Source organism: Pan troglodytes, chromosome 10, assembly GCF_028858775.2.
Source record: "Pan troglodytes isolate AG18354 chromosome 10, NHGRI_mPanTro3-v2.0_pri, whole genome shotgun sequence".
NCBI classification, from domain to species: domain Eukaryota; kingdom Metazoa; phylum Chordata; class Mammalia; order Primates; family Hominidae; genus Pan; species Pan troglodytes.
The window spans coordinates 8,022,439-8,038,806 of NC_072408.2; the positions used below are offsets into that span (position 1 = coordinate 8,022,439).

Here is a 16,368-nt window from a genome sequence, read left to right on the forward strand (position 1 = left end):
GACTCAGATCAATAATTTTTCTGGTCAGACTTTCCTGGACTGTGCATATTAGCACTTTGACAGTTGAATAAGCATTTAATTTGCATGTCCACCTAGAAAGTTGCAAGGGGGGTGTTTTTGAAGTAGAATGTGACATGTCAGGCCTATGGTCTACAGCCTGAAGTGTCTGAGAGGGAAGAAAGAGAACCAAAGCTTCTGTTTCTGAAATATAATGTGACAAATACCACTTTAATTAAATTCCATAAATTCTCATCCCACTTTTAAAGGTAGGTGGTATTACCCCTGTTGTTCAAGTGAAAGTGGTCAGAAATATTGAATCTTGTCACTTCCCTTTGGGTGCAAAATGAAAGGCCCTACATCCTTTGAAGTCACATCAGGATACATCATGTAAGCCTGGTGAACAAATCCCAAGAGACAGACTTGAAATATGGAAAGGAAACAGGTACTTGAAAGAGTAGGGCACCTTACTAGCTTGAGATGTATTATTCTATGCTCTCAAAATAGATAATGGTTTGGAAGCACGGCTTGGCTTACTGCTATATTTATGTTCAGAGGTTGCTTGTTTTCCACGTACTTTTAAAAACTATTCTGGAAGGGAAGGGGTTAGTATATATATGTGGGATGTGGAAATATGATAGCCAATTTAAATGAACTTAAAACTGTTAACAGTGATACTATCCGTCTACTGTGGTGGGGTTGCTAATGCATTTAATTGAGTGCTTTTTAACAGCCCAGCTGGAGAACCAGGAAGTGGGACAGGATCAGTGGAAACGCTGCTTGGGTATTTGAAATTCAAGCAGTGAGACCTGAGAGACTGGAGTTCCTCGCCGATTCCAGAACCTCAGTGCAGGGCATTACTCCTTTAGATACAAAGATTGGGTGTAGAAACTCCGCATCTGTCAGCCAGGTAACACAGCCCATCAGATAATCATGTTAAGGCTAACAGCCAGTTCGAAACATTCTGTAGAACTATATCTGTTCAAGGGCTACCAGGTCCTACCTATCTGTCTCCCCTCCTGCTTTCTCTTGCTGGGCGTTTGTGTGCTGTTTGGAGATTCTAAATATTTTACACTGATGTTTCTTTAACACATTGCTTCTCTCTTTGTGCTTCAGGGAAGATGGTGAAAAAAGTCTGTCCTTGCAACCAGCTCTGTAGTAATTATCTTTTCTGTTATTTTTGGTCCTTGATTGCAAAGCCTGTTAACCATGAGTTCTTTCAACTCTGCAGTCTCATAGCTCCCTGATTCCTAACTTCCATCTATCTCTGTATCCTATTCTAATAAATATTTAACATGCTTAATTGAGAAATCATCTCCTAGTCGGTGCCCTCAGTGATAACCCCATGTGAGCCTAGCTTGTGACAGACATGGATTGGTAATGGCCATATATAGGGAGGTCAGGGATGCCCAGTTCCTATAGGAGAGCGATCCTTTGGTCAGCAAATATGTGCCGGGCAGTGTTATTACCCCAACTGGAAACTCAGCAGTGACGAAAGCATACAAAAGTCCATGCCCTCCCATGTTCACACTGAAGTGGGAGATGTGTGCTAGATTGACGAGGAGAAAAACACCACTTTCTAGAGTTTGTCTTCTTAGACTGTGGCTTCTCATACTTTAATGAGAAGGCCACTTACAGTGTTGTAAGGTAGGGTCAACGGGGAAATTCTGTACTGGGGATGCTGGGCTGTAAGTTATGGTTCATAATAGGTTATTGTTAGTAGGATCTGGTGATGTGGGAATAGGGGAAATGTATTATAATGGCAGGAGGAGATTTAAAAATGAATCTTGGGGGTAAGTCTAGTACTTATTAGGGCTTTTCAGAAGAACTAAAAAAGGTTAAGAAGTTAGCATATTCTCTCAAAGGCCTTTCTACATCTTTTATAGTCAAGTCTCCTTTTCTTAGGAGTTAATTTCTGGTCAGAAAATGATAGGTTTGTTTCATTCTTTAATGGGAGGCCTGTATACAGAAGCCAGAACGTGAAGGTTTAGCTGTATGGTTGACTCTTGCTCATGGTTTCTCTTTCCTCATAGAGAATCCTGTATTAGGTAATGTAGGGTAAAATGAAAAGTGAAATTTCGTTCTAAAGGGGCCTCGCAGCATCAGGGGCGACAGACTAGAGAGGTGTGTCTCCCAGCATGAGCTCTGTGTGGATAAGCAATGGTCACGTCTCCTCAGCTTCTTGTATTTAGCTTTTGACAGCTCTGCTCCCCTGTGATTATTTCTGTTTTTTGTTTTGATTGTCTCTCACATCAAGCTCACCAAGCAATAATTGTTCAAACAGGATGACAATCCCCATGCATGTGATATGCTTGCTTTCTAGATTGAGTCACTCACTGTCATGACTGCCCATCCTCATTGCCTGTACTTCCCACTTCACCACTCTCTCACATTTGCTGTTCATGGAAGGCTGTTTTCTGTGCTCTCATGCTTCTCCCCTTGGGTTTCCTGTACTGTAGGGGAACTTACTCTTCCCTTCACACTGTATGTGCAATAGCAATCCCCTTGTGGCTCCAGCAGGCACCAAGAAGTGAGCTGACACTCACACTGCAGTAGTTCCGTGTCTTGCCATAGTGGTAAGAAGCATGTGACCTTCCTCACTGCAGCTTCACCTCAGAATTAGCTGTTACTGCAGCACAGACATGCTTGTGTGTGCCATTCCCCAGGTGGTAGGATATAAGCTTGACTTGAGACCAGCGATGGTCAGTAACAGGCTTTTAAGTGGCAGGATTGCGTTAGGTGTGCTGCTGTGATCTGGTGCTGCTTTGACCTTGAAAGCAGGAAAACGCATGCACTTACTTACCCCCAGCATTACTTGGGTACCTTAAGGACTAGTGGTTCACAACTTACTTTAGGAGCTTTTATTTATTCTGTAACACGTGAGATCTGGTAAGACAGTGGGGGGTAAGGAAAACAGACAAGACCATGACTCTTCTTTCCCTCTTCCCCAAAACGTGCCTCTTGGAATAATCTTCAGTGTGCCCTCCAGCAGAGCCGAAATCAGGCAGGCATAGACTCCCTCCTCTCTCATCAAACCGCAGAAATAGAGTTCCGTCATCATAACCGCAAAGCTTCCTCCTCCCCTTTGCACCCTGCCTCAGCTGCATTTTCTTGTCGCTTCTACATGGGAGTGCTTGCTGTTCTGGGAAGAGTGGGGAGAAGCGGTGGGAATCCTTGAGCCAATTGAAACTGAGGTCATCTTCAGGAAAACCATGTCTTCCTGAAGTTGAAAGATTCAGGCACACCATACAGTCCTTTCCTCATGAATAATCTTGTTCTTTACTCATGGGAAATTGGGAGAGGTTAACCCCTCCCAAGTTTATGTTTGCAAATTCATGTTTATGGGTCCAGGTGAAAAACTTTTCTGAACACAGCATGCTACTTCTCTTATTACCTCTCTCTATTTAAAGAATGGCTAGGCTGAGCATGGTGGCTCATACCTGTAATCCCAGCACTTTGGGAGACTGACATGGCAGGATTGCCTGAGCCCAGCAGTTCATGACTAAGCAACATATGGAGATTCTGTCTATATAAAAAAGTAGAAAATTAACTGGGTGTGGAAGTGCATACGTCTAGTCCCAAGCTACTTGGGAGGCTGAGGCAGGAGGAGTTGGAGGCTGCAGTGAGACGTGATTGTGCCGCTGTATCCAGCCTGGGTGACAGAAAAAGAAGAGACCCTTCCTTTAAAAAAAAAAAAAAAAAAAAAAAAGCCGGGCGTGGTGGCTCACGTCTGTAATCCCAGCACTTTGGGAGGCCAAGGCAGGCGGATCACTTGAGGGTCAGGAGTTCTTGAGACCAGCCTGGCCAACATGGCAAAACCCTGTCTCTACTAAAATACAAAAATTAACTGAGCATGGTGGTGCACACCTACAATCCCAGCTACTCTGGAGGCTGAGACAGGAGAATCGCTTGAACCCAGGAGGCAGGGGTTGCAGTTAGGTGGGATCGTACCACTGCACTCCAGCCTGGGTAATAGAGTGAGACTCCATCTCAAAAAAAAAAAAGGACTAAAGAATGTGGCAGTGTCCAGTGGTTTGGAAACCCACCTTCTCCTTAGCCAAGCATCTTTTCCTACTCCTACTTTAACCGCGCCCAATGCACAAGAAAACCTCTTTTTCCCTGCATTCTGCAAAATTCCAGAGCAACTAGCCTTGCTGATCGTATCACACCTCCATCAGCAACGTGATGCTGGGAATAGCGTACTGGCGAGCAGTTCCAATACTCTTAGGTGCTTTGTGAATGGACTGAAAGAGGCCCCTGCCTGTGTACCTACCGTCATCCTGAGTTGTTCAGGCTTAGCAGCAGCTACTGAAGAGAAACTGTTTTCACCACCCTATTATACCAAAACAAACGGCTAAATAAAACCTTGGAATCTTCCCTTCTTGCATGGCTTCCCAGTTCATCCTCTCCCCATTCTGTGGCTTGCCATTCATCATCCCGTGAAGTTTTCCCTCTTCCTGAAATTGTAACCTAGGCTTCTTTTAATGCTCGTATTCTGTTGCTTATAATAGGGACCAGCAGCACAAACACTGTTGGGGCAACAGTGAACAGCCAAGCCGCCCAAGCTCAGCCTCCTGCCATGACGTCCAGCAGGAAGGGCACATTCACAGATGACTTGCACAAGTTGGTAGACAATTGGGCCCGAGATGCCATGAATCTCTCAGGCAGGAGAGGAAGCAAAGGGCACATGAATTATGAGGTAAGTCTCTCTTTGGCCACAGAGAATCCGTAACACACATCTGAGTCAGGGTGATAGAAACAACTAAGCTGCTGCTTAACGTCTTACACCACGACCTTCTTCAATTTTAACACTTCAGAAAAACAAGGCAAAAATCCCCCAGGTACCCTTTTATTTTTCCTTCCCTGAATTCCTAACCTCTTATTGGTCAGCTCAACTTTTTCTTCTTCGTTTTTCCTTCATCATCCTCAACTACACACACACAGACACACACACACACACACGTCATCCCTCCCCTCTCATCAGGATTATTTTCACCCTTACTTGGTAAATATAAAGAGCCAATAAATACTACAGAAGACTGTTTTGCTGTATCTTACAGGATTATACTAGAAGTATATGTTAGCGCCACACATTTTATACCCATGGCCCACACCAGACATGACACGTGGTGGTTTTGTTTTCAGGGCCCTGGAATGGCAAGGAAGTTCTCTGCACCTGGGCAACTGTGCATCTCCATGACCTCGAACCTGGGTGGCTCTGCCCCCATCTCTGCAGCATCAGCTACCTCTCTAGGTCACTTCACCAAGTCTATGTGCCCCCCACAGCAGTATGGCTTTCCAGCTACCCCATTTGGCACTCAATGGAGTGGGACGGGTGGCCCAGCACCACAGCCACTTGGCCAGTTCCAACCTGTGGGAACTGCCTCCTTGCAGAATTTCAACATCAGCAATTTGCAGAAATCCATCAGCAACCCCCCAGGCTCCAACCTGCGGACCACTTAGACCTAGAGACATTAACTGAATAGATCTGGGGGCAGGAGATGGAATGCTGAGGGGGTGGGTGGGGGGTGGGAAGTAGCCTATATACTAACTACTAGTGCTGCATTTAACTGGTTATTTCTTGCCAGAGGGGAATGTTTTTAATACTGCATTGAGCCCTCAGAATGGAGAGTCTCCCCCGCTCCAGTTATTGGAGTGGGGGAGGAAGGAAAGAACAGCTTTTTTGTCAAGGGGCAGCTTCAGACCATGCTTTCCTGTTTATCTATACTCAGTAATGAGGATGAGGGCTAGGAAAGTCTTGTTCATAAGGAAGCTGGAGAACTCAATGTAAAATCAAACCCATCTGTAATTTCGAGTGGGTGGAGCTCTTGCTTTTGGTACATGCCCTGAATCCCTTACTCCCTCAAGAATCCGAACCACAGGACAAAAACCACCTACTGGGCTCTCTCCTACCCTGCCCTCCTCCCTTTTTTTTACCCCTCTCTTTTTTATTTTTTCTTTGCTCTTTAGAACCCAGTGAAAAATACCAGGGTACTGGGGTGCAACTCTTTCTTATGATAGGTCATTAGTGCTTTAAGCAAAAGATATTAGCAGCTTTGACTGCAGCATTAGCAATTAGGAAAAAAAAAAATTAAGTTCCCTGCGGACATGTAACTTTGCCATCAGTTTTGATGTGGAAACACTGTGATATATAAAATGTTGTTGGACAACAGTAGTTTTAAGAGTAAAATATGAAACGTTTAAAAAGTTCCAAAAAAAGCTAGCTCTGTCCTTTACTTATTGAGACACTTTAACTTTTTCCTTTGTATTTCCATTGTATTAGATAAATAAATGTGAATGTAAAATTGTATAAATTACTGTACTTGAATACTTCTGTTTCCCAGTGTTGCTTGCTGGACATTTTAGTGCCTTGGACTTCTATTGCTTCTGCCATTAGCATCAACTTATCAGACCCCAGATCAATAAAGGGCATGTGGAAGGAAATCTTAGGTCCATGTGACCCCAGCAGTCCAGCAGTGGTTATGCCAAAGGGAAATTGAAAAAGTATTTTTTTAAGAAGTCATTCAACAACTTTGTCTAGAGCAGGTGTAAGATGAGTAGGGTGGGAAGTTAAGTTGGCATCAGTGGTTAAAAACAGAAAGTTCTGTTTCAGGAATAGTGAGGAGGGGGTGTTGTAACAAAATTGGGCAACTTAAAAGAATGGTGTGTGCTGGGTGAAAGACAAAGACTAAAGAATGAGGAAACAAACGTGCTGCCTGGCCAGGGACTGTCATATAAACCTTTCTTATTTGAGCTAGGCTTGAACAGACGTGACCTAGAAGAAATTGAACATAAAGAGAAGGGGGTGGGGGCTAGTTTTCAAGTTGGGGAACCTGATAGTGAAAAGTCACAGATGGAGAAAGTTGCTCTCAGAAAAACTGTTTGGATTGCTTTCCTCTTGTTGCACAATGTACCATGCATTTCTCAGCTTGGGGTACTACATTTTGTGGAAAGTGAATCTATCTTTCCACATCTGAATTAATCATTCTAGGAAAGAATACTTATTCCTACTCATTTCCTTTATGATGTCCAAATGGTTGCAGGATCATAATCTATTGTGCCACCTTTATTTCTAGAAGGACAACTAATATGTTCACATTTTCAAATAAATACTCCCCGTAAGTAATAACTGCAACCAATCAGTGTTATTTAGTGCTATGCCTCCTTGTAATGGGTAGTTATTAATTATTTTCAGAGCTTTCCGGAAATACTGTCCTAACTGGCTATGTTTAGGATCTTTGTTATCTCTGAAGACAAAAAGAAAGAAGCTAGGACTCTTAATTTTGGGGTGCTTCTTGACTCTTAGTTGGGAAACTGAAAATATTTCCAACCTTTTACCCACGTCAATGGCATATTCTGGGAACCACCACCACCACCACTACCACAGAAAGAGGCTGGAGGCTCCTGTACCCTGTTCATTCCTTAAGGGCCCTGCTTCCCTTAATAAGTAAGTAAGTTGGTCTACGGCCCTAAATATGCAAATGAGAGCTGAAGGTTTTTAAAAGGTAGAAAGGAAAAGGGCAAGGGCTTCCACCCCTGCTTTAAAATGATTTATTTAGTCTCTGCTTATATTTCTTGTGGAGAGAGTAAGGATAGAACCAACAAGGGGCTGAGTAGCTGAGAAAGGGGCCACCCAAGAGTGAAACATACTTTATACCAGAGGAGCAGTGGAGCCTCATGCAGCACATTATCATCTGTTATTTGGGTTTAATAATAATTTTGACATCTTTTCACTCATACACAAAAAAAGTCAGAACTGGTGTTATTTACTGTTGATTTCATCCTCCTGTGTATGAAATAACAAGCCTAGAGGAATGAACTAGTGCTACTGAACTGTTTGTTTAAATTATTTTTGTGTTAATAGTACACTTTGAGTATCTTTTTCCACATTAAAAACTTTCTGAATTATAAATGTTTTCCTTACATTATTTAACAATGTACACTGTTAAAAATAAAAATAAAAATTCAAACTTACTTTGGGGGTTTCTCAGCAGCCGTTAATTGTACATTTTGCACTAACTCGGTGTTGCGCTTCTTGTAAGATTGCGCTTTGTGCTTCAGTTTGTTACCTTTGTAGACTTATTTAATGAAACCATTCAAATAAACCAAACTTGCTTTTGTTGAGCTGTGGGGTTTCATTTCCAGAAGATTCCTTCACATTCTCATTGGCACTATTTTGAGTTAAGTGCAATTTATAACTGGATTCCTAATTCCTGGGAGCTCCTTTGCTGCCTCCTTAACTTCCAAAGGAACAGAAACGGTCGGCTGCCGGCTAGTACTTTCAGACTTCCTTATCTCAGGTTCACAGCTTCCCAAATGGGTCTGAGCCAAAAAATAGGAAGTCACTGCTTCAAGATTAGCCACAGCCCAGCCCAAAATAATACGTCTAAAAAAATTAAATTGGCTGGGCGCAATGGCTCATGCCTATAATTCTAGTACTTTTTACTTTGGGAGGCCGAGGTGGGCAGATCACTTGAGGTCAGTTTGAGACCAGCCTGGCCAACATGGAGAAACCCCGTCTCCTCTACTAAAAATACAAAAATTAGTCGGGCGTCGTGGTGGGTGTCTGTAATCCCAGCTACTCGGGAGCCTGAGGCAGGAGAATCGCTTGAATCCTGGCAGGCGGAGGCTGCAATGAGTCAAGATGGCACCGCTGCACTCCAGCCTGCGCTACAGAGCCAGACCCCCCTCTCAAAAAAAAAGTTAAACTGCAAACTTCATTATTTTGGGGGAAGAATTGTGAAACATCTGAGCACTATGAAAAGCCAATTTATGGTCAAGGTGGGTTACATCTCACACCTGAAATGGGGAAGTAGAAACAGTTGCGTTTGAGCATCCCTAATTGAAGAAATGCTCTGAGATCAGAAAATTTCTGAGCACTGATGTGATGCCAGAAGTGGAAAATTCCACACGTGACCTCGTGTGACAAGTCGCAAAGCACCAGGCATACAACAGTTTATGCAGCGACCCTAAGAGAAAAAAAGGCCCAGCCCCCTTCAGCTGCAGTGTATCTTCTTATACAAAAACTTTGTTTCATGCACAAAATTATGTGTATGAGGCATATACACGAAACACAGGTGAATTCCACGTTCAGACTTGGGTCCCATCCCCAAGGTCTCATTATGTGTATATAAATATTCAAAAAATGCAAAACAATTCTGGTTTCAAGCATTTCAGATAAGCAGATAAGCAATCTATATATATTCTATTTTGTTAATAAGGTATACGATTTGCTTTCTCAAAAATGCCTTTTCTGGCCAGACAGACACAGTGGCTCACACCAGTAATCCCTGTATTTTGTAAGGCAGAGGTGGGAGTATCACTTGAGCCCAGGAGGTTGTGGAGAGAGCTGTGTTTGCACCACTGAACTCCAGTCAGGGCAACACAGCCAGACCCCGTCTCAAAAAAAAAAAAAAAAAACAGCTTTTTTCGTGGTCTTGATTATTTCCTTCCTTAGGAAAAAATGTCCATCTTGAAACAATGCAGGATTGTAATGTCATAAATCCATAAATTATTTATATTAAATGAAGATTGTAGCCTGGATTGATACAAAGTAGTGAAAAGCACTGCTCCAACCTTTTTCCTGTCGTGATCCACAGTGCTTAATGTGGACAACATTAAAGGCATGGACCGTAAAGGAAAGAAGGCAGACGTTATGCAAAATAGCCGAACGTAGACAATTGCTGAGGCAGGTGCTTAGGACCAAGTCTGGCCTATATTGCTCGAGGGCAAGGAGCCATTGGTGATTCCTAAAATGTCCATCTTTATTAACATAATAGTTCAGTAATAAATAGTGGGAAGCCTCACAAGCCGAAGAAAAGGTATTCATCTGTCCAGAGCCTCTCCCTACTAGAGTGATGGACAAGCTTTTCAAAAGTGCTCAGCTCTAACTGCAGTGGGCTCTCAGTCAGATCCTCTTGATAAGGTTCAGAATGAAGCAAGATAAATCGCAATGACGTTCATTCTCCAGGAGCGATGAACAATTTCATGACCAAAAAGTAGTTTTCCAAAGTCCCTTTGTGACAGAGTCCAATCATGTGGCCTGAGCCTCAGTTAAGATGGATCATATTTCCTTTTCTTCATGTCCTGGCTCTTCCTATGAGATTCCCAGTTTCCTATGGAAGACAAAATGGCTTAAATGTAGCTGCCATAATTTTAAAATAAACTGACAGCTAATGATTTCTGGATTATATTAATGATCCTAATTTAGACTAAGCCCAAGAATGAGAATTACTGTTAGGAGGAAGGCAGATGATTCTCCTAGACCGAGTGGCCTCGTGCTCATGACAGACCTGCTGCTGGGAGGGACAGCTCTCCATGCAGTCGTTTCCGCTTCCTGCTATTATCAGGAGCTGAAAAGGGCTGCACCTGAAGTCAGGAGCCCAAAGGAAAAGTTCTGGCTCTTAAATCAATTCTGTTCTACTTGCAGTGCCATTCCCTAATAGAAGTTCCCGATTCTATCAAACTTTAAATGAAATGTCATCCTTCCTCAAAAATTCCCAGAATTAAAGCTAGGATCTCCCTTTAATTTTTGTGCCTAAACACCTCTCTGCTACCTGTTGTGCGTTGGTCGGCGCTATAAGTTTGGAGGTCCCAAGATCCAGATTTTGCTTGTGGTTTCTGGTGGCAAAGGCTGTGTGGAGTCCTGTTCTGGGTCACCATCTGGTTGTTCAAGGCTAGTGTGTCAGAGGCCTGGGCTGGGTCTGCTATAGACGAGGGCCTGACCACACCATCCCCTGCATCGGGAGCCACAGCCCACTTTTCAGAGTTGTCTTCAAGAGTCTCTACAGAGGTCAAGGAAAAGTGCATCATCAGCAAATAATGAAGTATTCTCACAGAAAGCACTGGAAAAACTGGCCCTCAGAAATTCCATGTCTTTAGTACCTTCTGAAAGTTTTTGGAATTTCTCTCCCCTCCCCCTAAAAGTACACTTCCCTTTGGTTAGGACCAAAGAGGAACTGGACATATGCTATCAGCCAGAACCCCCTCAACAAAACCACACGAAAATGAGGATTTTTATGTCGCCTAAAAGGTATTCTGTGGCTACTAGAAACATACAGCACAGTAGCTTACAAGCATTTCAAGGTATTTACTGATTAATTCTTGAGTCACTCCTGCAAGGAAGTCTTTCTCCGGGAGTGGTTCTGAGACGGTTACAGGAGTGCTGTGCGTCAGAGGAGGGGCCGGAGGCGCTGCCACGGTTCACAGAGGAGAGAAAGGACAAGTCACAATCACATCACTGCATGGGATTTCAGAGCGTGGGTCCACTCCCCTCCTGTTAGAGGGAACACTCTCAGAAGCACAACACCGCTTAGGGCTACGCTGCTTCAGCCAGTAAAAAGAACTTCAGATTCCCGAGTCCCAGTCCTACCTACAGATCTGTCTGTGGTTTGAATTCTTCTCACCAGTGGGAAAAACAAGTTTCTTTCTCCTTTCACAGCAAAAGTAAAAGGTTTCTCACAGGCCATCTAATCCAGTGTCTGGCTTGCTTGTTACAGCCATAACCCTTGCTCAAACAAAATCTTAAACTAAAATCTGACCAGGCACAGTGGCTCACACCTGTAAGCCCAGCACTTTGGGAGGCCAAGGTGGGAGGATCGCTTGAAACCAGGAATTCGAGACGCCACCTCTACAAAAAATAAAATATCAGCGGGTGTGGTAGCATGCACCTGTAGTCCCAGCCACTCAGGAGGCTGAGGAAGGAGGATCACTTGAGCTCAGGAAGGTCAAAGCTGCAGTGAACCCTCATCCCGCCACTGCACTCCAGGCTGGGTGACAGAGCAAGACCCTGTCTGAAAACAAACCAACAAACAAAATCTTCAGCCAAAATCTGATGCGTGAAATGGATTAAAATAACAATGGCTCGGGTTGTCTGCCAAGGGGCAGGAAAGGCCTGGAGGGCAGCTTCCTCCACAATCTACCTGGGAGCTTCTGCAATGGTTAAGAAGCTGAACACCTGCAATAACTCAACAGTAAGGACATCCACAGGACAGGAAGTGGTTCTGTTTTGGTTTTTATGTTAATTTCAGCCTGTCAGTGCTGAGGGGCATATGAATGAACCAACCATGAAGCAAGTCCTCTGTGAATCTTCTTCACAATTTGTAGGGAAAAACTGGGCAAAAGCTCGATGGGTCTGAGACAAGCCCTTTCTCTGTTTCCACTCTCTGAGTAAGGACTACCTACCGCTGGATGAGCAGGAGAGAACAGGTGGGGAGACAGAGAAGAAAGAGAAGAAGGCGTCTGTATCACTATTCCCACTCAATCTGGACTCTGAAATAAACTAAAGTTGATAAATAATCTGCCAAAAGTTCCCGTTATTCTCAATCCCAATTTTGCCTTGTATTCGAAGATATCTCAGAAACACAAGGCTTGTTTTTTTTGTTTTTGTTTTTGAGACAGGGTCTCACTCTGTTGCCCAGGCTGGAGTGCAGTGGCACGATCTTGGTTCACTGCAACCTCTGCCTTCTGGATTCAAGCAATTCTGCCTCAGCCTCCCGAGTAGGGGGGACCACAGGCATGCACCACCACACCTGGCTAATTTTTATGTATTTTTAACAGAGACGGGGTTTCGCCATGATGGCCAGGCTGGTCTCAAACTCCTGACCTCAAGTGATCCGCCCACCTTGGCCTCCCAAAATGCTGGGATTACGGACATGAGCCACCGTGCCTGGCCAAGGCTTTCTAATGTAGAGATGGCCAAAGCATTTGAAGCAAAAAAAAGTTCTCTACCCTGAAATTTCTAATTCTAGAAGATTTTATCAAGGCCCACTTAGTTCCACGGGGAAAAAAAAAAAATCATTGTCTTTAGAAACGGGAAAGTGTACAGCAGATTTAAATATCTGAATTTCCTGGGCTCATCTCTCCTGCGTGTAGCTTGAGAGAAGTCCCAGCGAGGCCTGGTTTGGAGCCGGCCCAGGGTTACCGCAGAGAATCAGAAGACCCTGCGACTACACTTCTTCCTGCAGACACCTCCCAGGGCTCTGCTCCCACCCCTCACTCACCCTCACTCTTCTCAGCTGACGGCGTGGAGACTCGAACGTGCTGCTTCTCCATCCGCTCCCGGAACTGCTGCTGCAGCTGCTTCTGCCGGAGCTTCCGCTGGTGCGTGGCCTCGCTCTCCACGGCGGATGAGGTCAGGCTTCTGCATGAGAGGACAGCGGGGACGAGGGCTCCTGAGCAACAGCCACGGCTGCTGGGAGCACACGCACGGCTGGCTGGCTCCGAAGGCCTGAGTGGAGGCAGCCCCCGTGACATAGGAAGGGGCCGCAGAGGAAAGGAAGGGGACTTAGGCCGCATACCGGGAGCTGCAGTCCTTGTCCGCCTGTATCACAGCATGGCTTGGTCTGGAAGGGGAGGTCGCCTCTTGTAGTTGTGGGTGTCCCAGGGCCATGTTCGGTCGGCAGCTGTTGTATCTTGCCTCTTCCACAGACGGTTCAAAATCTTGTCTCTTCGCTTTAGTTAAATCCACTTCAAGAGGCAACTAGAAGGAAAGAAGAAAAACAAATTCCTTCAACTGGCTCTTGCCCTCCGCTTCTTCTCCCTGACTCGCAGATTTCGATTCCTGGAAAATCGCATTTGACATCCTCCATCCATCACGCCTTCTAGGTCCTGTAACTCCATGAGAAGGAGGAGCCAAACAATTTCATGTTCTGTGTTAGTGAAGCTTTGATAAAAAGGAATCCTTCTTTGGTTTTGACTTAGGGCAGATGTTCTGTAAAATCGCATTTGAATCTTTCCCGGGCTGCTGGGTCTGTCTTTGCTGCCTCCTTGTCCTTTTTCCACGGAAATGAGCACACACAGTCTCTGTGGAGGTCTGCACCTTCTCACCCCTTTCTGCCAGGGCCACCCCTGCAAATCGCGCGCGTCACTGAGGGAGCGCGCGCTGTGGCATCACGAAGAACCCTTCAAACGACAGAGGGAAGAACCCCTGGGAGGCACGGACGCCGGCTGGCCGAGGCTGCGAGGAATCTTCCAGAACGGGGCTGCTCTGCATCTCATCAACATGAGAAAGGACAGTCCTGTGCTGCGTGGCACAGGGCAAATGGTTTCATTTCCACACGGATTCCTACAGAAATCCAGAACATTTTTACTTGGGAAAACATCTCTCAATTCATAAAACTGATGCTGATGGAATAATTGTTTGAATATGAGGGATTAAGATGATTACATTTTGACCTGAAAATGAAAATTATAGTGCAGATTTCATATCTACATTGAAAGATAAATGAGTAGTTTAAAAAGAAATGAGCTTTGGCCAGGCACGTTGGCTCATGCCTGTAATCCCAGCACTTTGGCAAGCCGAAGCAGATCACTTGAGTCCAGGGGTTCAAGACCAGCCTGGCCAAAATGGCAAAAATACAAAAATACAAAAAAAAAATCGAAGGAACTCCTGAGTAGCAGCCTGTCTCTACTAAAAATACAAAAAAAAAAAAAAAAAAAAAAATTAGCTGGGCATGGTGGCACACACCAACAATCCCAGCTACTCGGGAGGCTGAGGCAGGAGAATCACTTAAACCCGGGAGGCAGAGGTTGCAGTGGGCGGAGATCGCACCACCGCACTCCAGCCTGGGCGACAGAGCAAGACTGTGTCTCAAAAAAAAGAAACGAGCTTTGAAAAATATGAAAGACTGGCGATACCAAGTGCTGTCAAAGATACGGAACAATTGGAACTTACGCAATGCCACGTGGGGTGTGAATTAATACAACCATACAGGAAAACGGGAAGAACCTAGTAAAACTAAACACGTACCTATCTTCTCCCCCAGTAATTCCCAACAAAAATGAGTGCACGTGTACAGCAAAAGAATGCTAACAGCAGCTCTAATCGAAACAGCCACAAGCTACAAAAACCAAAATGTCTACTAAGAAAAGACTAGAAAAATAAATTGCCACATACTCATGCAAAAGAAAATTATACAGCAATGAAACTGCTGCTCGTACCATGAATGAATCTCACAACCATGCTGAATTCAAGTAAGATACAAAGAGTTCAAACTGTAGGATTCCAAAAAAGTACATAACAATAAAAACAAATTGGTGGCTTTCTTTGTTTTTTGTTTTGTTTTTTGAGAGAGGGTCTCGCTCTGTGGCCCAGGCTGGAGTGCAGTGGCGTAATCACAGCTCACTGCAGCCTGGGCCTCCTAGGCTCAAATGATTCTCCCAGCCCAGCCTCCCAAGCAGCTGGGACTACAGGCGCCACCACCAGGCCCAGCTAATTTTTATTTTTATTTCGTACAGACAGGGTCCCACTATGTTGTCCTGGCTGGTCTCCAACTCTTGGGCTCAAGCAATCCTTCTTCCTTGGCCTCTCAAGTGGTGGGATTACAGGAGTGAGCCACCACACCCGGCCAATCTGTGTTGTTAAAAGCGGTTTGCTCAGAGTGGGAAGGAGGGCAGGGGATCGCAGTGACTGCAAGGAACACAGCTGGGCCTTCTCGGTACTGGCAGTGTCTTGGTTCAGATGTTGGCTGTGTGGATGTATTTGGTTGGAAAATTCATCAAGCTGAGCATGGATGATACGTGCACTCGTCTACCTGTCTATATGTTCTTTTTCATACTTCGGTCAATTTTCTTAAAATATGAACTGTACAATTCCACTTACAGTACAATTCCATTTGTGAACTTTACATATATAAAGTTCAAAAACAGGAAAAAATAATCCATGGAAGTCAGAATAGAAGACAGGATAGTAGTTACTTTTGAAAAAAGGAAAGCAAGGCAGTGACTGGAAGAGGGCAGAATGGGGCTTCTGGGCTGCTGGTAAAGGTCTGATTCCCTATCTGGGAGGTGAACGGCTCTGCTCACTTAGGAAATGGTGGCTCATGCCTGTAATCCCAACACTTTGGGAGGCTGAGGCAAGTGGATCACTTGAGGTCAGGAGTTTGAGATCACCCTGGCCAACATGGCGAAACCCCGTTTCTACTAAAAGTATAAAAATTAGCCGGGCATGGTGGCGGGCGCCTGTAATCCCAGTTACTTGGGAGGCTGAGGCTGGAGAATCGCTTGAACCCACGAGGCAGAGGTTGCAGTGATCACAACATTGCACTCCAGCCTCGGTGACAAGAGTGAAACTGTCTCAACAACAAAAAAAGAGAAATTTGGGGCCAGGCTCAGTGGCTCACACCTGTAATCCCAGAACTTTGGGAGGCCAAGGCAGGTGGATTGATCACTTGAGCCCAGGAGTTTGAGACCAGCCTGGCCAACACAGCAAAACCCCGCTCTACTAAAAAATACGAAACATTAGTTGGGTGTGGTGGCGGGCGCCTGTAGTCCCAGCTACTCAGGAGGCTGAAGCACGAGAATCGCTTGAACCCGGGAGGCGGAGGTTGCAGTGAGCCAAGATAGCGCCACTGCACTCCAGCCTGGGCGACA

The 16,368-nt window shown here is 44.9% G+C and overlaps 2 protein-coding genes across 69 annotated transcripts in view; one reads left to right on the forward strand and one right to left on the reverse strand.

Annotated features, from left to right (window-relative positions):
- The window catches only part of WNK1 (WNK lysine deficient protein kinase 1), a 159,491-nt gene extending 149,382 nt beyond the window's left edge, over positions 1–10,109 (forward strand). For 21 of the 47 annotated variants that reach the window (XM_016922525.4, XM_016922527.4, XM_016922533.4 and 18 more), the window contains 4 exons: positions 1,114–1,155; positions 2,975–3,001; positions 4,509–4,696; positions 5,143–8,121. In XM_016922525.4, coding sequence (XP_016778014.4) covers positions 1,114–1,155; positions 2,975–3,001; positions 4,509–4,696; positions 5,143–5,460 — 575 coding nt within the window. In that variant the 3' untranslated portion in view covers positions 5,461–8,121. 47 annotated transcript variants of the gene reach the window in all.
- The window catches only part of RAD52 (RAD52 homolog, DNA repair protein), a 79,418-nt gene continuing 70,734 nt past the window's right edge, over positions 7,685–16,368 (reverse strand). For 13 of the 22 annotated variants that reach the window (XR_010148228.1, XR_010148229.1, XR_010148227.1 and 10 more), the window contains 5 exons: positions 13,296–13,477; positions 12,999–13,138; positions 11,091–11,189; positions 10,554–10,781; positions 9,169–10,112 (listed from right to left, as the gene is read on the reverse strand). Coding sequence is in view for 11 of the 22 variants with exons in the window: in XM_009424588.5 (XP_009422863.2) it covers positions 10,051–10,112; positions 10,554–10,781; positions 11,091–11,189; positions 12,999–13,138; positions 13,296–13,477 (711 nt within the window). In the remaining 11 variants the exon portion in view is untranslated. Of the gene's footprint in view, positions 10,113–10,553; positions 10,782–11,070; positions 11,190–12,998; positions 13,139–13,295; positions 13,478–13,973; positions 14,063–16,368 lie in introns of those variants that run through there. The other 9 variants (XR_010148224.1, XR_010148225.1, XR_010148223.1 and 6 more) reach the window with 5 other exon arrangements.